The sequence below is a fragment of the Oncorhynchus masou genome, chromosome 15, assembly GCF_036934945.1.
Source record: "Oncorhynchus masou masou isolate Uvic2021 chromosome 15, UVic_Omas_1.1, whole genome shotgun sequence".
NCBI lineage: Eukaryota > Metazoa > Chordata > Actinopteri > Salmoniformes > Salmonidae > Oncorhynchus > Oncorhynchus masou.
Window position 1 is genome coordinate 24,351,150 of NC_088226.1, and position 22,247 is coordinate 24,373,396.

Here is a 22,247-nt window from a genome sequence, read left to right on the forward strand (position 1 = left end):
CATTGGTTGTTGTAAAACACGTTTATAGAAAAACCTTGATAAAAAAAAAGAATTGTACAAGTACACATGATTCTCAGACAAATACAAGTGACATAATTCACGTGTCGTAGAGTTATAAAAAGCTAACTCCTTCTCTGTCTCTGACCACAGGAGAAACTGAGGTCAGGAAGGGCCTTGAGTTGTACCTGACCTGATAGGAAACAACTCCAGGCCTTAGTCATAGATTAGAGTTCACCGTTAAAAGGAAGTAGTGAGGATTTCCGAGCTGCCTTGATGGTGGAGGGTTGTCAGTCGCACTCCAAAATCTCTTCCAACTGGACAATACTTTCCTGCATATGGAAAATGGGAGATTAGAAATTGCGGTAAAATCAGCACCAGATGCCTACTGTGGTCAGTGATGACTTCTGCCTCCTGGTGGTTGTGTTTGGAAACAACCTTTAAACTTTAGAACAGAGGGCACCAATGTCCACATTAACATTTTTTAAAAGATGGGTTAGCTTACAATGTCACAAACGTTGCGCACTCTTCAATGGGGCAGAAGTCCATGTGTGATTGTGATTCTGGATGGCCAGAAGGCTAGCAACCATGACAAGATGCCGCCAGGTGGGGAATCTTACGTGGCTCGTTTCAGCTAGTTTTATCTTGTTCTTGATACCATGTCTTGCTTTGAGGTGTTTTAAGTGATGTCCCTTCTATGCTAAATATGTCCAGAATTTACTAGCTAGCTAACCAACAACACAAAAAGTGCTCATCTTGCAACTTTATATATATGTTTTCAATAAACATTGGAGATGAAATATAATTTATATGTTGTCAACAAACTAAGTGAACCCCGTCTGATTTGCCCCATAGATGCGCACGTGTCGGTTTTGTTGCTCAACAACCAACCAGTCTATACAACCAAACAAGTTACTCTTATCAAATACATGCATATATTCTTCATATATTTAGCTGTTTAGCAGAAATGGAAAACAAAAGCTAAGCTAAATCTGCATTAAAATTTAAGGCTAACTTGCATTTTGCAAAAATAATTTAGAGATAGAGTTCTGATAGGGACAGGGCAATTGGAGCAAACACTCACCCATCCTCCATGGCTCTTCACCCAGGGGGCAAAGTTCTCCATATAGCGTTCTGCGTAGCCCTGCATGCGCTGCATCCCTGTCGCTGTGACGACACGCCGCGACACCTCCATGGTGACGGCCACTCGTCTCAGCGTGGGGCTGCTGGCAGGAGGCGGCAGAGGTGAAGGCGTGGCCTGTTCCTGGCTGGCGAAGGTGTCCAGGAGCTTAGCGAAGGACGGGTATGAGAGACGGTTCAGCGTGGAGCGCAGGAAGGGGTCCGACTGGATCTGGGGGATGGGCACACACAATACAAGGGTAGGTAGGTAGTAAAGGTGTACGTAGATAGTAAAGGTGTACGTAGGTTGTTAGAAACTGCAGTGTCAGGTGATCTAGATCTAGTCCTACCTTGTAGTTGATGGCATCCCCTTCCATAGACAGTACCTGGACCAGCTGGCGCACCATTTCTTCTTTGTCAAGTTCTGAGGACAGGAGAAATGGATAAAAATAAAGAATAGCCATACAGCAGCATAGCGTATGTGTTTCCACTCACCAGGGGGAGGTTTGACCGGAGTGGTAGCAGGGCTGGGTCGTGGGCTGGGCCTTTGGGGTCTCTTCATACTGTGGGACCGCTGAGCAATCCTGTCCAGAGTCTCTGCCACCTCCTCATAGAACTCAGGAGGGTGTGCTACAGAGAGGGATGGGAGGAGAGAATAGTAGGAGTGTAATAGAATGGGCCTCCAACTCTGGTGCTGGAGAGCTACTGGATGTTGCAGGCTTTAATTCCAGCTTTTGTTCCAACACTCCTGTTTGAAATAATCAACATGCATGGTCTTCAGTCTGGACATTCAATTTAGAATCAGGTGTGTTGCAGTGTTAATTTCGTCAAATATAACTATGACGAAAAATAGTCGTCAACAGCCTATTGCCCCAGACAAAAACTAAATTACGATAACGAGACGTGCTACAAAAAAAAATTGTTTTATTACCAATTGCTTTTCATTTTAGTTGACGAAAATATAACAAGACGAGAATGTCTCTTAGTCTCACGTGGACTTTCACTTTGACATGAAGCTCATTTTCATCTGTTTTGTCCAATCATAAGCATGCATAGCTGTGTAGAATACATAATGCAATCCTCTCATTGATCGATAACATGTTTCTGTTGCGCGAGCTGATTGAGTTGATCTGGCTCTCCCACACACAGCTCCCAGCAGTGGTGGAAAAAGTACCCAATTGTCATACTGGAGTAAAAGTATAGATTCCTTAATAGAAAGTTACTCAAGTAAAAGTGGAAGTCACCCAGTAAAATACTACTTGAGTAAAAGTCTAAAAGTATTTGGTTCTAAATATACTTATGTATCAAAAGTATAAATAATTTCAAATTAAGCAAAGCAGACGGCACCTTTTTCTTGTTTTTAAAATGTATGGATAGCCAGAGGCATACTCCAGCACTCAGACATAATTTACAAAAGATGCATGTGTGTTTATTAAGTCCACCAGATGAGAGGCAGTAGGAATGGACAGGGATGTTCTCATGATAAGTACATGAATTGGACAATTTTCCTGTCCTGTTAAGCATTCAAAATGTAACAAGTATTTTAGCGTGTCATGGAACATGTAGGGTGTAAAAAGTGTTATTTTCTTTAGGAATGTAGTGAAGTAGCCATACAGCAGCATAGTGTGTGTGTAAAGTAAAGTACAGATACCCCCAAAAACATAGGTAGTACTTTAAAGTATTTTACACCACTGGTTCCCGGTCACTTCAATCACTCGTCTGCCTTTCTTTTGAGCTGATACACAGCCAGGAGACTTCAATTGTAACAAACTAACCATTTTGCTCAGTTCACATCCAGTTCTATTTTGCCATAAGCGTTATTTTCATCTATGGCAATAGCGATTTGAGATGGGAGAACCATCTCTGCAGCACTCCACCTATCAGGCCTTTATGGTAGAGTAGACAGACAGAAGCTACTCCTCAGTTTAAGCAGTAGCGTGCCGTGGTTCTGGGGCCTGGGCCTTCAGTGAAGTCCTACACAGTCCCACCCGAATGAATCCACCTCTTATTACCATCATTATGATGCCATGGCTCTAGACACTATACATTTAGACAGAAACGCAGTATAACCAGGCGTTGTGTCACCTTGAAATGTACATTTTTATTCAGAGAATTGCAGGGGAAGAGTACAATGCCTTTTCATTGTGCAGCTTCGTTGCCCTGCGCGCTTGTTCGTTGAGCTGTAGATCCACTCGGGAGTCCAAAAGTTTTCAAAAGCACCATTGTTTGTAAGTGCCCAGCCGTACTTTTGTGTCTCGTTGCTGCCTTGGTTAGACAACTCAGGTTTGCAAAGCCAGTGTGGCTCCAAACACCAAATCAATCACTTGCAAATAATAGGCATTCACAGCAGTACAGTTTGCAGTGCTTCTCGGAGCCTGTGAGTCATTGATAGCGCCCATAATTGAAAGTGGCGAACAAACCCCTTTCCCGCCTGTGACAGGCTTTGTAGCGTCGGCGTCTACCTCTCCTGACAATGTCCAACTTTTCTTGAAAAGTTTGTCTTGAGAATGGCGTTATAATTATATCCTCGACCAAATCGATATCTTCTCCTTCCGCCATTGTGGGTTGAAAAAAAAACAGCTTAGTAGTACGCAAATTAATTTGTTGATCAATTTCAGTTTCCTAGTTCTGAGACCTGCCCATATAGGACCTGCCTCTCAATATTGGTAATCCAATCAAAAGACGTGCACGCACTACGCCTGCTAGCTGGCTCCTGTGTAACACTGGAGCCAGCCAGCAGGCGTACAATAGCCAACTCTAAAGCTGATTGGTTGACACTAAATTTTAATTTCCATTCACTTTAAGCTACAAGCGCCCGCACTGTTGATTCTGAAGGCCCGATGGCAGATTTTAGACCCCTGGCAACACATGATGGCTGAATATGATTGGATAAAATATCTAACATAAAGACCAGCCCTGCGAAGCAGTGCAACTAAGAGGAACGCTATGCAATGAAGAGTGTAACTCTTACTCTGGGGAATAATTTAATACATATTTGTGGGAAAATATATATTTTAAAAAATTATATTTTGATAATGTTTAGGACAGCAGAGAAGGCCTTGCTGGCCCTGACGGCCCACCACCGAGTTTAAGGCACATGACAGCCCGCTTTGAGTTTGCCAAAAGACACCTGAATGCAAAGCGTCACATCTGGAGGAAACCTGGAACCATCCCTACGGTGAAACATGGTGGTGGCAGCATCATGCTGTTGGGATGTTTTTCAGTGGCAGGGACAGGAAGACCAGTCAGGATCGAGGGAAAGATGAACGGAGTAAAGTACAAAGAGATCCTTGATGAAAACTTGCTCAAGACCTCAGACTAGTTCGAAGGTTCACCTTCCAACAGGACAACGAACCTAAGCACACAGCCAAGACAACGCAGGAGTGACTTCAGGACAAGATTTCAGAATCTTGAAAGGACATTCAGATGTCCTTGAGTGTCCCAGCCAGAGCCCGGACTTGAACCCGATCAAACATCTCTGGAAAGACCTGAAAATAGCTGTGCAGTGATGCTCACCATCCAACCTGACAGAGCTTGAGAGGATCTGCAGAGGAATTGGAGAAACTCCCCAAATACAGGTTTGCCAAGCTTGTAATCGCTGCCAAAAGGTGCTTCAACAAAGTACTGAGTAAAGGGCCTGAATACTTATGTTATATTTAATACATTAAGGGGGAAAAAATTGCTTTGTTATTATAGTGTGTAGATTGATGAGGGAAAAAAATATTTAATTCATTTTAGAATAAGGCTGTAATGTAAGAAAATGTGGAAGCGCCCTGAATACTTTCCAAATGCACTGTATGGATACATATCTCATATTTTCCAAGACGAGCTGAAACAATATATCCTTTATGAGCCAATGAGCTTGCATTAATGTTTTTTGTGGCCAAACGCAACCATACTTTAAAAAAGGTTAGCTCGTCTCATATACTTTTGCATGTATGCTAATTTCATTACTGAGTCAAACAGATCAAGAGATATAGAAATGTGCCTGTTATAGCACCACCGTGTGGTTGATATGAAGGTGCTTGGATATGTTGAGCCTTGACAGAGTTTGCAAAATATGTACCAAGTTGTGTTACAATATGAATGGAATATCTGTGACTGATTTATAGACCTTTATGTGTGAGACCATGCCCACATGTTTATTGGTCAATAGGTACTAGTTGTTTTAGGTTGTAGTCTGAACTATTTTTTACGTTGAGAGACATTAGCCCATATATGCCACATGTCAAACTTCATGCAGATCGGTCATTCGGGGCCAGAGAAGTAGCGTTTTAAGTGTTAACAAAATTCAAAATGGATCATGGCGGACCTCATGTGTACCGAATTTCAGGACTCAAACAGGGTGAGGGGCATGAGCTTTCAAATGTAGCATTTTCAATTGTTTGGTATAGTGCCACTATTCGGCCAATTGGCATTGCATGAGAGGGTGTGGCCAATGGCCTTTAGCATCATGCAATTTTTCATCCTACCTAGGCCTTATTATCTTAAAGGAATGTGCATGTTGATTTTCCTTGACAGAAGATGTATAATAATAACAATAATAATGAATGCCAGCAAAAACAATAAGGTTTCACCCAGCGTTGCGGCTTGAACCCCTAATATGAATAATAATAAAAAGTATAGCTGCAAATAGCAAGGGGTTCAAGTTGTGGGCCCACTGTGACCCTTGGATGAGCTACCGCTGTACTAATTTTCAAGCTTGTCCAATATTAAAACTCACCATCGAACAGATCATGCAATGTGCTTTGATGTATTTTGGATTATTTTTAATTATGTACTTTAAAACGTCTACTTCACCAGAACCGCTAGACCGATTGGTACCAAATTTGGTATATAGCATCTATGTACTCATTTCTTCAACCAGGACTCCAGCTCAAACAATATGGCCACTATGAGCCAATGGTGTTCGCTGCTGAACCCCTAATAAATATGATATTTTGAGGCAAACATTAATTGCTGCCGACTGTTCTGTTCCAAAATACTTACTGGGAGAGATGACTGGCGCCACGGGTACTGGCCCTACGCTGATGGTCAGTGTGGATGGCCTCTGAAGACGCGTCTCATCCTTGTCTTTATCTTTTTCTGGCTTCTTTTTCATGCTGAAGAAAGAGGAGATCTGGCTCTTCAACTTCTTTGCCTTTTTCTGCTGTTTCGGATCGTTCCCTTCTTCATCTGACATGGAGGAGGGGAACCTAACATCTTCCTGAGGTAATAGTAACAATGATGGATGTCATATACTGCATAAGATCAGATAATCACAGCTTTGTACATATCATAACCACATTCCACAACTTATTACATTCCATAGTTTCAGAGCAGCAGTTTTGCTCTATGACCGATGTGGTCTTGTATAGAATTTAAAACAGCAGCTAAAATCGGTCACAGGTCTTCTGTCTGACCGAAAACCAAACAAAACTCTTAAAATGGGGGAGTGGGATACCAGCTAATTACAGTACCAGTCAAAAGTTTGGACATCTACTCATTCAAGGGTTTCTAGGGTTCTACATTGTAGAATAATAGTGAAGACATCAAAACTAAGAAATAACACATGGAAACATGCAGTAACCAAAAATAGTGTTAAACAAATCAAAATATATATTTAGACTCTTCAAAGGAGCCACCCTTTGCCTCAATGACAGCTTTGCACACTCTTGGCATTCTCTCAACCAGCTTCACCTGGAATGCTTTTCCAATAGTCTTGAAGGAGTTCCCACATACGCTGAGCACTTGTTGGCTGCTTTTCCTTCACTCTGCGGTCCAACTCATCCCAAACCATCTCAAATTGGGTTGAGGTCGGGTAATTGTGGAGGCTAGGTCATCTGATGCAGCACTCCATCATGGATGGCGTAACGCTGAAGGATGCTGTGGTAGCCATGCTGGTTAAGTGTGCCTTGAAATCTAAATAAATCACTGACAGTGTCACCCCACACCATCATACCTCCTTCTCCATGCTTCACGGTGGGAACCACACACGCAGAGATCATCTGTTTGCCTACTCTGCGTCTCACAAAGAGACAGCGGATGGAACCAAAAATCGCAAAATCAGACCTACGGACAGATTTCCACTGGTCTGATGTCCATTGGCCCAATCAATTCTCTTATTCTAAGTGTAGTCGTTTCTTTGCAGCAATTCGACCATGAATGCCTGATTCACTCAGTCTCTTCTGAACAGTTGATGTTGAGATATGTCTGTTACTTGAACTCTGAGAAGCATTAATTTTTCGATGCAATTTCTGAGGCTGGTAACTCTAATGTACTTATCAGCAGCAGAGGTAACTCTGGGTTTTCCTTTCCCGTGGCGGTCCACATGAGAGCCAGTTTCACATAGTGCTTGATGGTTTTTGCGACTGCACTTGAAGTATAATGTTTTTGAAATTTTCCTTATTGACTGACCTGTCGTTTCTCTTTGCTTATTTGAGCTGTTCTTGCCATAATATGGATTTGGTGTTTTACCAAATAAGGGCTATCTTCTGTATCACACCCCTACCTTGTCACAACACCACTGATTGGCTCAAACGTATTAAGGAAAGAAATTCCAAAAATTTACTTTTAACAAGGCACACCTGTTAATTGAAATGCATTCCAGGTGACTACCTCATGAAGCTGGTTGAGAGAATGCCAAGAGTGTGCAAAGCTGTCATCAAGGCAAAGGGTGGCTACTAGAATCTCAAATATAAAATTAAACTATAAAATTATAAACTTTTTTGGTTACTGCATGATTTCATGTGTGTTATTTCATAGTTTTGATGTCTTCACTATTATTCTACAATGTAGAACCCTGGAAACCATTGAATGAGTAGATGTCCAAACTTTTGACGGGTACTGTATGTGACATGTAATTTCTTAGTACATTTTAAATAATGCGTTGTGATTAACAACGTGGATCCATCTCACCTCGAGTTGGTCTCTGAAGAAGCCTGGCAGGCCTGGGTTGGTTCGGTTTGGTCTTCCGTCCTTCTCCAAGGAGCCACCATTTTGTGTCTGGTCTGCACCGCTGTCTTTAGCTGAGCGACGGAGGGGCAGGGTGGAGGGCCGTGGCTGCAGTCGTCTCTTAATGAGGTCCTTCAAGCCGTGTTTCTTCTCCTCCACTGAGCTGATTGCTTCATCCAGAGAGTCCCAGCCATTGTCCGGCCGCTTCCTAGACTCCTTTGCACTGGAAAGAAGAGACAGGGGAGATGGATAAAGAGGTAGGATGATTGGATTGATTGCAAAAATTAAATACAATTTAAAAATAAAAAAAGGTTAAAGAATATTGGGTGGCATTTTTAAACATACAACTGGGATGGGGGTGAATGGCAGAGATGTGAGGTGATGGGATGACAGGTAATAGCCTAGATGAGGGGGGGGGGCTACCTGAGAGAGTTGTTACCTGTACTTGTTGTGGTCTTTGTAGCTTCCCCCCACCGTCCCAAGCCGCTCGGTCGAAGGATTAGAGAGTGCGCTGCGGAGGAAAGCTTTCAGCACCAGACGAGTGTCTGCCTTGATCTCAACCAGAGAGATGGATGAGACAGAGGGGTTGGGAGAGGTAGGGTTGAGCGCATCAGTTGACATCACTGAGGGGTTGGGAGAGGTCGGGTTGAGCGCATCAGCTGACATCACTGAGGGGTTGGGAGAGGTAGGGTTGAGCGCATCAGCTGACATCACTGAGAGAGAGAGAGAAATGTTATTGGCCGACACCTGACCTTTTTTGTGTCTTAGTATGCAGTATAGAAACTCCTACAAGTGCATGTTTAAAGTCAACTCCAAAGGCAGCCCCAACCTAAAGACACCAATACTTTCATTAGTCAAGGGATTTGATTTGAACTTCCATCACTTTTATTGACTGACAGGCAGACTGACTATGTATGTAGCCTAGATGCTTCCACAGATGGGTTAGCTGTCAATGTCATAAGAATTATGTGCATGCTTCATTGGGGCCGAAGTCAGTGAGTTGTGATTCTGGATGGCCAAAAACTGCTTTGTGGGGAATCGAAAGTGACAAATTTCAGCTAGTTTCATCTTGTTCTTGATACCATGTCTTGTTTTGAATGATTTCATGACAATGCTAATATGGCAAAACATTTGCTAGCTAACTAACCAACATCTGCAACAATGTATTTGAGACAAAAAGTGCTCATAGTGCAAATGTATTTATGTTTTCAATAAACGTTGGAGAAGAAATATAGTTTACAGTCTGTTTTTCCCCATAGTTGTGCAAGTGTCGGTTGTGTTGCTAATGGAACAGTCTTTGTTTCTACCTGAATACGTCAGTGACAAAGACCATGTCTGATGCCATGGCACTCATAGGGAAGTGAAAGCAATGCCGTACACAAACACACGGCTGGAGAATCCAGTCTATCCACATTTCAATCATTCTACACACAAGAGTTCGAACACCAGTGTCGGTAACATTTACACATACATGCATACATACACGTTTTAGTAATTAAATCTATGCAACCTACTCAATCAGGGAAGTCAGAGTTCCTGAATTCCTAATCAGACCATGTAGTCATGGCAGATAATATTCACATTTTTGGTGACTTTAATATTCACATGGAAAAGTCCACAGACCAACTCCAAAAGGCTGTCGGAGCCATCGGCTCAGTGGGTTTTGTCCAACATGTCTTCCAGACTTACTCATTGCCACAGTCATACCCTGGATCTAGTTTTGTCCCATGGATAAATATTGTGGATCTAAAATGTTTTTCCTCAAAATCCTGGACTAAATCGGACCACCATTTAATTATGTTTGTAATCGCAACAAATAAACTCCTCAGTCCCCAACCAGGACCATCAAAAGACATGCTATAAATTCTCAGACAAACCAAAGATTGTTAGATGATCTTCCAGACTCCCTCTACCTACCCAAGGACGTCGGAGTAAACATTTTTTTTAAATTGGTTAACCACCTAACTGTGAATCTAAATTGAACCTTTAATATCAGAGCCCTGAAGCAAGCTTCCAGAAAATAGGAACGGAAATGGCGCTCCGTCAATCGTCCGACTAGCTTGGAAAGAGTACCATGCAATATCGAAGAGCCCTCACTGCTGCTCGATCATCCTATTTTTTCAACTTAATTGAGGAGAATCCAAAATTTATTTTTGATACGGTCACAAAGCTAACTAAAGAGCAGCATTCCCCAAGAGAAGATGGCTATCACGTCATCAGTGATGAATTCATTAACTTCAATGAAAAGATCATGATCATTAGAAAGCAAATTACAGACTACTCTTTGAATTTATATTTTTCCATAATTCAGTTGTCCTGAGTGCACAGAACTGCCAGGACCTAGAATAAAAATGGAGACACTCCAGTTTTTTAATCCTGTATGTCTTGACACATTCATGGCAATAATCATGGCCTCTGAACCTTCCAGCTGCATAGTGGACACTATTCCAACTAAACTACTGAAAGAGCTACTTCCTGTGCTTGGCCCAACTATGTTGAACATGATAAATGGCTCCCTACCCACAGGATGTGTATCACATCACTAAAAGTGCTAGTAATAAAGCATGTCTTGAAAAAGCCAAACCTTGACCCAGAAAATATTAAGTAAAATATATTTAAAAATATTTTATATTTATATATATATATATATTTATATATATATATATATATTTTTTTTAAATCTGCCTTTTTTGAAAAAGCTGTTGCCCAGCAACTCACTGCCATCCTGAAGGCAAATTATATAAATGAAAATGCTTCAGTCTGGTTTTACAGCCCATCATAGCACCGAGACTGCACTCGTGAAGGTGGTAAATTACTTTTAATGGCGCCAGACCAAGGCTCTGCATCTGTCCTCGTGCTCCTAGACCTTAGCTCTGCTTTAGACACCATCGATCACCACATTCTTTTGGAGAGATTGGAAACCCTAATTGGTCTACACGAACAAGTTCTTGCCTGGTTTAGATCTTATCTGTCAGAAAGATATCAGTTTGTCTCTGTGTATGGTTTATCTTCTGACAAATCAATTATAAGTTTCAGTGTTCCTCAAGGTTCAATTTTAGGACCACTATTGTTTACACTATATATTCTACTTCTTGGTGATGTCATTCAGAAACACAATGTCAACTTTCACTGCTATGTGGACGACACACAGTTGTACATTTCGATGAAACATGGTGAAGCCCCAACATTGCCCTCCCTGGAAGCCTGTGTTTCAGACATAAGGAAGTGGATGGAAGCACATGTTTTACTTTTAAACTTTGATAAAACAAAGATGATAGTTCTAGGTCCCAATAAATAAAGTGAATTGCTGTTGGATCTGACAATTAATACTGATGGGTGTACAGTTGTCTCAAATAAAACTGAAGGACCTCTGCGTTATTCTAGACCCTGAGTTCTCTTTTGATGAACATAAAGAATATATCAAGGACAGCTTTTTTCCATCTCGTAATATTGGAGAAAAAGGGGAGGGGGGGGGGGGTCTAAAAATTATGCAGAAAAGCTCATCCATGATTTTGTCACTTCTAGATTAGACTACTGTAATGCTATACTCTCCGGCTACATGGGAAAGGGCACTAAACAAACTTCAGTTAGTGCTAAACGCTGCTGGTCAAGTAGGTGGTTTCACCCGGCTGGATTTAGGACCACGCAGACACCACAGAGCTTGCGGACAGGCTGTGTGAAGGCAAAGCTTCTGACCAGCACGGTGCTGCTGTCTCTAGCTGCTGTCTCTGTGTGTTGCGGTTTTTCTCAGAGTTGTAAAAGCAGAGCAGAAACAGGCTACTGATGTAGTTGGCAAGGCAACTGCTGTTTGACTTAACAGAAAAAAAGGTATTTATTCTCAGTGCTGATCTAAAAGTGTAACTGACATGTAATGTTAGCTAATGTTTCATCCCCTCTCGATTGAAGGTCTGTCTGAAGAGAATGAACTAGCTAGTAGCTACCACAGCTAGTTCAGCTCTGTGGTGTCTGCGTGGTGCAGTATCTAATAGCTGTTGTGTGTATGTAAATGTTTTGATGGCTTTTTGTCCCGTTTCAACAGAAGTAAATCAACTTGAATAGTTTGCGCCAGTTGAAGTACCATTAGAGCTAGCCAAAAGTTGGCTAAAATGAATCACACTAGACCTGAAATCAGACAATGAAACCTGCGGGCAAATGATTGAAAACCGATTTACTAACATTTGACAGCGCAATATGAGCAATATTTTATTTGAGTCAGTATAGCAATGTAACATTATTGATCTGTCAGTTTCCCTAGGCAATTCCCTACTTTTCACACTGACACGGTATAAACAGCTCTCCAGACTACACTGTCATGGTGCATAGTCATTGCACAACAATGACTATGGGGTGGCAGGGTAGCCTAGTGGTTAGAGTGCTGGACTAGTAACCGGAAGGTTGCAAGTTCAAGCCCCCATGCTGACAAGGTGAACAGCCTTGAACAGGCAGTTAACCCACTGTTCCTAGGCAGTCATTGAAAATAAGAAATTGTTCTTAACTGACTTGCCAAGTTAAATAAAGGTAAAATTAAAATAAATTAAATAAATAAAAATAATGAATGGATTAGAGGTCGACTGATTATGATTTTTCGATACCGATTATTGGAGGACCATTTTTTTAGTTTTTTGTAATAATGACAATTACAACAATACTGAATGAACAATTGTTTTAACTTAATATAATACAGCAATAAAATCAATTTAGCCAAGTAAATAATGAAACATGTTCAATTTGGTTTAAGTAATGCAAAAACAAAGTGTTGGAGAAGAAATTAAAAGTGCAATATGTGCTATGTAAGAAAGCTAACGTTTCAGTTCCTTGCTCAGAACATGAGAACATATGAAAGCTGGTGGTTCCTTTTAACTTGGCTAGCTACTTCCAGGCACAAATGAGAGAACAGCTCATTGACCATTTTACTCGCCCCATCAGAGCTGGTTAGGCTGTTATGTTATCCAGAGCGTTGCTGCACAGTTGCAGTCACCATTTACTGACACCGGCCATATTCAACGGTTGTTATGCATTCATAAATCCGTCAGTTATTCTACTCTGTAAATCGGAGTAGATAAATTTACCATCTATGTCTATCAACAGTCGCAGTGGCATTCTATTGAAATGGTTACTTGCAAAGTGTAGCCTCATTAGGTTTCTGTCTTTTTCTGTGTTTGAAACAACTAGGCTCGTAATTTAACAATGTTATTTGTAATTACAGATGGCATGCAAGTATGTTATTAAAACATGTTATGGCTGCAATCCCTGTACAGGGATCAACATCAGAGGAAATTTCAGAGTGACAACTAAAAATACAACGTCGTAACATTAAACATTCTTGAAAATGCAATGTGTCTTACACCCTTCAAAAGATTAGAATCTTGGTAATCAAACTACGTTTTCCAATTTAAAATAGCTATTACAGAGAACAAATACCATGCTTTTGTTTGAGAAGAACAATCAACAAACACTTTCTGCCATGACAGTTTTTACACATTCACATCTGAAGGTAAAATTATGACTTACATTCTGATATCTTGCTCTTATTTCTCTTCCTGAGGGTCCCAGTGATCAAATGAAGTGCCGTTTTCTAAGATAAAATCCATTTTTATAGCTTAAAATGAAACATTTTGTAACCTGTTTGTGCCGTGAATTCCATCTCCATCAATTTTTTACGGAGCATTTGACGTAATTACACACGGTAAAACATTGTTTATCTAGTCATGGTTGGTTTCAGTGCATTCCTCTGGATGTTTGCAACACAGCCAAACATCTTTGTTTTTTTTGCGGGGAGTATTGACCGAAATGAACTGATTTGAAGACAACGAGCAATGACTACCTGGCGCACCAATCATTTTAGCGAAGCTTCTTTGATGGACTGTATTTCTGCCCAATGACCACTGATCTTCTTGAAATCTAGCTGGGTATATAGCCAAGCTGAGGTAAACACCAGTATGTAATGGTTTTGGGTTGGAGCACCATTCCTTGTTTGATATCGCATGCGTAACGAACTCCATTCTCGCCTTGACGATCAGAGGAGTTGCTGTGAGGCTTGTTACGCGCAGCTGTATTTCGGAAAGTTGTATTTTCAACGATTTCATTGAAGATATCATGGCGAATAAATCAGGAAAAGCGAAGTCAAAGTCTAAAGTGAAAGTGAAAAAGTAAAAGTGAGAGATTATTTGTTTGAATCATAACACTCAGATTCCTCAAACAGGAACTGAGTTTCTGCAAGGACAGGACGTACTTCTGGACGGGTAAGTGCTAATGCCGTTTTACGAAAAATATTATATATATACAGTGCCTTGCGAAAGTATTCGGCCCCCTTGAACTTTGCGACCTTTTGCCACATTTCAGGCTTCAAACAAAGATATAAAACTGTATTTTTCTGTGAAGAATCAACAACAAGTGGGACACAATCATGAAGTGGAACGACATTTATTGGATATTTCAAACTTTTTTAACAAATCAAAAACTGAAAAATAAAGGGAACACTGAAACAACACAATTGAGAACAAAGGAATGCAACCATAACAGGTTAAGGCACATGAAAGTTCACATGTTCCAGAAGGCATTTCTGCCAAAAAAAATGCAGTTTTATTTTTATTTCATTTTAAAGTTTACGTTCAAATGCCTCTCCTGTGAAGTAGTGACCCGCGACAAATGCCTAGTTTCCTGAAACAAGTCAAATGCACAAAAGTATTCAGACCATTTACTCAGTATGTTGTTGAAGCACATTGGGCAGCGATTACAGCCTTTTAGTCTTCTTGGGTATGACGCTACAAGCTTGGCACACCTGTATTTGGGGAGTTTCTCAGATTCTTCTCTGCAGATCCTCTCAAGCTGTCAGGTTGGATGGGGAGCATTGCTGCACAGCTATTTTCAGGTCTCTTCAGAGATGTTCAAATCCGGGCTCTGGCTGGGCCACTTAAGGATATTCAGAGACTTGTCCCGAAGCCACTCCTGCGTTGTCTGGGCTGTGTGCTTAAGGTCATAACATTCGCCCCATTCTGAGGTCCTGGGCCCTCTGGAGTAGGTTTCAACAAGGATCTCTGTACTTTGCTCTGTTCACCTTTCCCTCGATCCTGATTAATCTCCCAGTCCCTGTCGCTGAAAAACATCTCCACAGCATGATGCTGCCACCACCATGCTTCACTGTAGGGATGGGATGGTGCCAGGTTTCCTCCAGATGTGACACTTGGCATTCAGGCCAAAGAGTTCAATCTTGGTTTCATCAGACCAGGGAAACTTGTTTCTCATGGTCTGATAGTCCTTTAGGTGCCCTTTGGCAAACTCCAAGCAGGCTGTCATGAGCCTTTTACTGAGGAGTGGCCACTCTACCATAAAGGCCTGATGGAGTGCTGCAGAGATGGTTCTTATGGAAGATTCTCCCATCTCCACAGAGGAACTCTGCCAGAGTGACCATCAGGTTCTTGGTCACCTCCCTGACTAAGGCCATTCTCCCCCGATTCCTCAGCTTGGCCGGGCTGCGGGCTCTTGGAAGAGTCTGGGTGGTTCCAAACTTCTTCCATATTAAAATGGAGGCCACTGTGTTCTTGGGAACCTTGAATGCTGCAGAAATGTGTTGGAACCCTTCCCCAGATCTGTGCTTCGACACAATCCTGTCTCGAAGATATGGACAAGTCCTTCAACCTCATGGCTTGGTTTTTGCTCTGACATGCACTGTCAACTGTGGGACCTTAAATAGACAGGTGTGTGCCTTCCCAAATCATGTCCAATCAACAGAATTTACCACAGGTGGACTCCAATCAAGTTGTAGATCTCAAGGATGATCAATGGAAAAAGGATGTACCTGAGCTTTGAGTCTCATAGAAAAGGCTCTGAATACTTATGTAAATAAGGTATTTCTGTTTTTTTATTCTGAAAGCCTGTTTTTGCTTTGTCATTATTGCGTGTAGATTGGTAAGAAATGTTTAATTTAATCCATTTTTGAACAGGGCTGTAACGTAACAAAATGTGGAAAGGGGGAAGGGGTCTGAATTCTTTCCGAATGCACTGTATTTGCATATGTTATGATCTTGAGCTGGCTGGCTGAATTCTGGCAAAGAGTATGTTATTTTAGCTCAGCATGTCTAAAGATTCTCTATTTTTCCTGTTTTTGTTTGCTTGGAAATGTTGATACTGGAGACTTATCAGAAGAAACTGCCAGCATTTAATGCATGGCAGAAATGTCACATGTATTACTAGATTTGATTTATTACAAGATTAAGGGTATACTGTGCAACTTTCATAAGGTCTAGGTGCCTTATATGGACTAGCCTACTGTATGACAAAGGGGTCTGTATTGAAAATGAGTTTTATTTATTTATTTATTTGAGCAGTCAAATATATATTTTATTTTTTCATTGCGCACAAGACACCCGTTTTATTTGCGCCTGTCTCAGTGGATTAATCCATTGAGGAGGCTGGGGAGATGCCACGGTCCAAGAATATGAGGACTGTGGCTCAGAGGCAGGTCTCTCCAGAATGCGCTCTCTCACGCAATTTTGTGGGTATTCATTGTTTCATAGCAAACAGTGCACACAATGAAGTTATGTCAATCAATTACATGCTGTACATCACCAATAGTAACTTACATTTACAGTGAATTCCCATTATTTCTAATCTGCAATGTGCATTTGGTTATGGTTATTTCTGTTAATGCATTAAATATATTATTATTAGTAATTTACTGTTCGTTTTCATTATCGGAGTGGACATGTTTTTGTTTATTTCATTACATTTACGTGCTGTCAAATTATGAATTGTCTTTTGTTTGAAACCCTCCTGTCAATGTTGAGTAAGGAAGTGCATCTGATTATGCATATAGATGTAGGACATGGCTACATGGCTTGCATGCAAATGTAGACCTATACATGTGCGCATTTGGGGATGTCTGATAGTATTTTGGATTGTCTTAACTCACCACCACTAATTAGCTGTGGAGCTTCTCAAAGTAATATCTATTCACCTCAAACAGCAAGTAAACAAAGTATGTTTTTAGAATCAACTTAGAAAGACAATAGTTCCTCAAAGTATTTGAACAACATTTCCAGCTCTCTCCCTTTCGATAACCACTCGGCATGAAAGGGAAAAATGTAATGCTCTGATCCAGTGGCAAAGTCATAAAATACCTGATTACTTCTTATCCTTTGCACAAATAGTATACAGGCGTGTCAGTCCTGAGCACACTGGCATGGGAAACTGAGGGCCCATAATATTTTATACAATGTTTTAAAACTCATTTTCAATACAGACCCCATGTCACACGAATTTTGGGGCGACCCAGTTGATACAACGTTTCAAGATAATTGCAGACAGACCATGCGTAGCCAATGTGATTTATAGGATATTTATTTTTATCAGGATATTTTCTACCTGCAGGCTGCAATGTTTTTGTATGTTGGCTTTATGTAGGTTATTATTACATATTTGGCAATGTAGATTAACCACAGCCAATGATTTTGAGATACAAAGACTATTATAAATTAAATGAAACTGTTCCACAAATTGTGCATATGAAAATCATAATTGTCAAGCAGATTGGTATAAACGGCAAGATAAATTGGCACTTCAAATGGAAAAGGTTTCCGACCACTGATATAGCCTATTACCGGCAAATTCAGGAGCGAAGGCCGGCAGCAGCGGGTGAAGGACAGTCGGGAACATTTTTTTCCCCCCTTCTGGTTAGGCTCTCTCTGGCTCCCTCAAGTCATGTGTGGGTCTTCATTATTTAATCAGACAAGTTCAGTACGTACAGTTGATTTTGTTAAAACACCTAGGGTGTGTCTATAAATGAAAAAATACACGTTTTAAAATGAAAGACCACTACTCTTGGTGGACCAATTTTTTTGTTTTGTTTTCGGGACAGCCTTCGTAGAAACGCAGGAAATGAGCTTTAGATGCACAAACAAGACCCCATGCCCCCCACTTCTAAAAACCAAAGTTGCGCCCCTGCTAATGGCTGTAGTAAATAAGGATATTACTTCGTCCAAGAACTTCGTGCCAGCATCTTATCAGACTGTCGAAACTGACACCACGCCCTCTCCTTTCTTTAGTCATGGCATGCTAGTATCAGTTCAGGTATGTGGCATGAATGTTCACAAGGCTACACTTGACTTACTTTATCTTTTCAAAAATGGAAATGTGCTACTCTACATTGGTCATCGGCACGCCACTAACACCCACTGATGTTTGTATGGCTGAAAACCGGACCGAAAGTCGATTTTTCCCTCAAAATATGCGGCCACTTAAATATTAACACGTTACCTGTGGTGGTTCGGTCCTCACTGCTCCACGCGACGCCGAATCGGAGTCCTCATAAGCAAAACTTTCCAGTGGAGTAATATTAACTTTTCTCAAATATAACTTAAAAAAAAAAAAGATATATATATATATATAGTGCTAAGCGTTCGTCTCCTCTCCACTTCTTAAACTTCAAGCTAGCAACAGCAGGCTAACGTTACCTAGCTATCGCTGTAAGTTGTATTAATTCGATAGAAGACATTAAGACATATATAGCTAGCTAACGTTAGATGTTTTCATTCGCTTCCACTATTGTCAGTCCTCACAGACCGCTCTTCATATTTGTCTACTACTTATCGAATCTTGCAAGCTACTTTTGTGGGTAAATTTCAAGTCAACCGCTCTTGACCAAATGAAACTCGAAGTTCCAACTTTCCGCATATCCAAACTGATACAAATTACGTCAAAGACAGTACAGTATGAAGATAGGCAGAGATTGCTTCTCCAATAGAAATCCCCGAACCCCACTTGAGCCGCGTTCAACTACAAGTCGGAACTAGAAAACTCGGAAATGTCAAAAAATGCTTACGACCACAGATAGAACAATGAGACAGATATTTCACCTGACGTATAAATGTGAAGCACCCGCTTGGCGTTTCCACTCACTACCAAATATAGTAGTAATAGGAAGCCCATTGGCCGGTAGTATGAGAATATAGAACTATGTGGATTTTGGCCGAGATTCGGCAAATTTTCTCATCAATGAAACATTTGATCTCAATGCAGTTTTCTGTCACCAAAACTAGAAAACTAGAACTCTGTGCTGAACAGTTTGGACAACGTTTTGTAAACTTTTACTCAAAACAATTACAGCTGTTTAGGAGTGCCAAAGCGAATTTTGTTATTGCACACGCAAAGAGGCGTTCCCTACTAGAACGCGCCAATAGGATCTCGCACCTCCTTGCTTGTTCTGCTCACTATGACGAATTTGTTTCCGTTAGAAATAACAGGCTGTGGTCTATCTTAGTTGTAAAAATCTTTGATGAAACTGGTTGTAGTTATACATGTGCAGCGTTCAATGAATAAGCAAGTTGGAAATTAGATTCCTAGTTCCGACTAGCATTGAACGCGGCATTATAGGAAGTCGGGCTGTATCGCCGCCTGGTACGGCATCTGCTCCGCCCACAACCGTAAGGCTCTCCAGAGGGTAGTGAGGTCTGCACAACGCATCACCGGGGGCAAACTACCTGCCCTCCAGGACACCAACACCACCCGAGCCACTGCCTGTTCACCCCGCTATCATCCAGAAGGCGAGGTCAGTACAGGTGCATCAAAGCTGGGACCGAGAGACTGAAAAACAGCTTCTATCTCAAGGCCATCAGACTGTTAAACAGCAACCACTAACATTGAGTGACTGCTGCCAACACACTGACTCAACTCCAGCCACTTTAATAATGGGAATTGATGGAAATGATGTAAAATATATCACTAGCCACTTTAAACAATGCTACTTAATATAATGTTTACATACCCTACATTATTCATCTCATATGTATACATATATACTGTACTCTATCATCTACTGCATCTTTATGTAATACATGTATCACTAGCCACTTTAAGTACGCCACTTTGTTTACATACTCATCTCATATGTATATACTGTACTCGATACCATCTACTGTATCTTGCCTATGCTGCTCTGTACCATCACTCATTCATATATCTTTATGTACATATTCTTTATCCCCTTACACTTGTGTATAAGACAGTAGTTTTGGAATTGTTAGTTAGATTACTTGTTGGTTATTACTGCATTGTCGGAACTAGAAGCACAAGCATTTCGCTACACTCGCATTAACATCTGCTAACCATGTGTATGTGACAAATAACATTTGATTTGATTTGATTTCAGTCATTGTGAAGTTGGCTAGCGAATGGTGCTTTCAAGACAACTGTGAACTCGGAAAAAAAATAAATTCAGAAAGTCAGAAATCTAGAAAAGCTCAGAGTTCCCAAGTTGGGATTCCGAGTTGGATAAGTATTCAAAACGAATTTTCTCAGTCGGAGGTTGTTTTTTTCAGAGTTCAAAGTGGTCTTGGATGCACTGAAGATGGAAGTCGGAGATTTCTCAGTTCCAAGTTCCCAGTTGTTCGAGTTCCCAGTTGTTGTGAACGCGGCATAAACTCATGCATAGACCATAGGCGGAAATCCCAAGGGGGACAGGACACCCCATCATGGGAAAAATATGATTTGTCCCCCAAATATATCACTGTAAACATAACTAATTCAAATAATATTAATAGTACGCAATGAAAGCACTTGTCCTGATTATAGACACTTAAGAACGCGTTTTTGCTTCAAAAGATTGCGACCCCCTGCCCTTCACAATAGTTTGATCCACTGCCGCTCACCCCCCCCCCCAGCCCTCAGCAGTGGCACATGATGCAGGTACTGTGCATGTGTGGGAATCTGACTTTGGGTCTGTCGTTGGTGGCTAACATCCAGTAAGTAGTTCAAACAAAGTATATGTTCTTTACTTCTACCACTCAACACGAGAAAACACAATTTTTACTTCTTGGTGACAGGGGGCTGTATATTCACGTCCGAATTGCATGCCCAAATTCAACTGCCTGCTACTCATCCCCAGAAGATAAGATGTGCATATTGTAGATTTGGATAGAAAACACTCTGAAGTTTATAAAACTGTTTGAATCATGTCTGTGAGTATAACAGAACATATTTAGCAGGCGAAACCCCGAGGACAAACCATTCAGATTTTTTTTTTTTTTTAGGTCACTCTCCTTTCAATGGTTTTCATTGGGAATCTTGCAGTTCCTATCGCTTCCACTGGATGTCAACAGTCTTTAGAAATTGGTTGAGGTTATTCCTTTGTGTAATGAAGAAGTACAGCCATCTTGAACGAGGGTCACTTGAAGTGTACTGTTAGATAGCTAGCTTTCTGCGTGACCAGAAAGCTAGCTTCAGTTTGTTTTCTTCCTGTATTGAACATAGATCATCCCGTCTTCAATTTTATTGATTATTTACGTTAAGAAAAATACCTAAAGTTGTATTACAAAAACAGTTTGAAATGTTTTGGCAAAGTTTACAGGTAAACTTTTGAGATATTTTGTAGTCACATTGCTCAAGTTGGAACCGGTGTTTTTCTGGATCAAACGCGCCAAATAAATGGACATTTTGGATATATATTGACTGAATTACTCAAACAAAAAGGACCATTTGTGATGTTTATGGGACATATTGGAATGCCAACAAAAGAAATTTGTCAAAGGTAAGGCATGAATTATATTTTTATTTCTGCGTTTTGTGTCACGCCTGCAGGGTTGAAATATGCTTTCTCTCTTTTGTTTACGGAGGTGCTATCCTCAGATAATAGCATCATTTGCTTTCGCCTGAAAAGCCTTTGAAATCTGACACGTTGGCTGGATTCACAACAAGTGTAGCTTTAATTTGCTATATTGCATGTGTAATTTAATGAAAGTTAGATTTTTATAGTAATTTATTTGAATTTGGCGCTCTGCATTTCTCCTGGATTTTGGCCAGGTGGGGCGGTACCACTTATCCCAGAGAGGTTTAACAGTCACGTCCTTATTTTCGCTGCATTAAATTACAGGTCACAAGTTATGTTAGCTAGTGGGTTAGGTGACGTTTGCTAGCTAGCCAGACTGTTATACAGCCATCACTAACAGAGAGGCTGCTGCCAACATACAGACTCATCTCTGGCCACTTTAATAAGTTGACTTAATAAAGGTATCACTAGTCACCTTAAATAACGCTACGTTAATAATGTCTACATATCCTACATTACTAATCTCATTTATATACTGTTCTATACCATCTACTGCATCTTGCCTATGCCACACTGCCATCACTCATCCATATATTTATATGTACATATTCTTATTCATCCCTTACATTTGTGTGTATAAGGTAGTTGTTGTGAATTT

The 22,247-nt window shown here is 40.8% G+C and overlaps 1 protein-coding gene and 1 long non-coding RNA gene across 2 annotated transcripts in view; one reads left to right on the forward strand and one right to left on the reverse strand.

Moving 5' to 3' along the window:
- Positions 1–6: 6 nt before the first annotated feature.
- On the reverse strand, positions 7–18,872 carry bcl2l12 (BCL2 like 12). Its single transcript, XM_064988823.1, has 8 exons — positions 18,304–18,872; positions 8,489–8,762; positions 8,014–8,272; positions 6,106–6,322; positions 1,612–1,746; positions 1,467–1,540; positions 1,082–1,348; positions 7–329 (listed from the first exon to the last, which is right to left on the reverse strand). Exons 2-8 carry the CDS (start codon positions 8,758–8,760, stop codon positions 288–290), a joined length of 1,266 nt encoding a protein of 421 aa, XP_064844895.1. The 5' UTR covers positions 8,761–8,762; positions 18,304–18,872; the 3' UTR covers positions 7–287.
- Positions 14,005–22,247, forward strand: part of LOC135556011 (uncharacterized) — a 21,748-nt gene continuing 13,505 nt past the window's right edge. The window contains exon 1 of the long non-coding RNA XR_010457929.1: positions 14,005–14,291. This is a non-coding gene — a long non-coding RNA (uncharacterized LOC135556011). The remainder of the gene's footprint in view (positions 14,292–22,247) is intronic.

Excerpts from the sequence above, each read along its gene's own strand:
- bcl2l12 (XM_064988823.1), bottom strand. The coding sequence starts at position 8,760 with ATGTCAGCTGATGCGCTCAACCCTACCTCTCCCAACCCCTCAGTGATG. Across the intron at positions 1,541-1,611 it reads TCCGGTCAAACCTCCCCCTG|AACTTGACAAAGAAGAAATG; the intron begins GTGAGTGGAAAC and ends TCCTGTCCTCAG. Across the intron at positions 1,349-1,466 it reads GGGATGCCATCAACTACAAG|ATCCAGTCGGACCCCTTCCT; the intron begins GTAGGACTAGAT and ends CCCATCCCCCAG.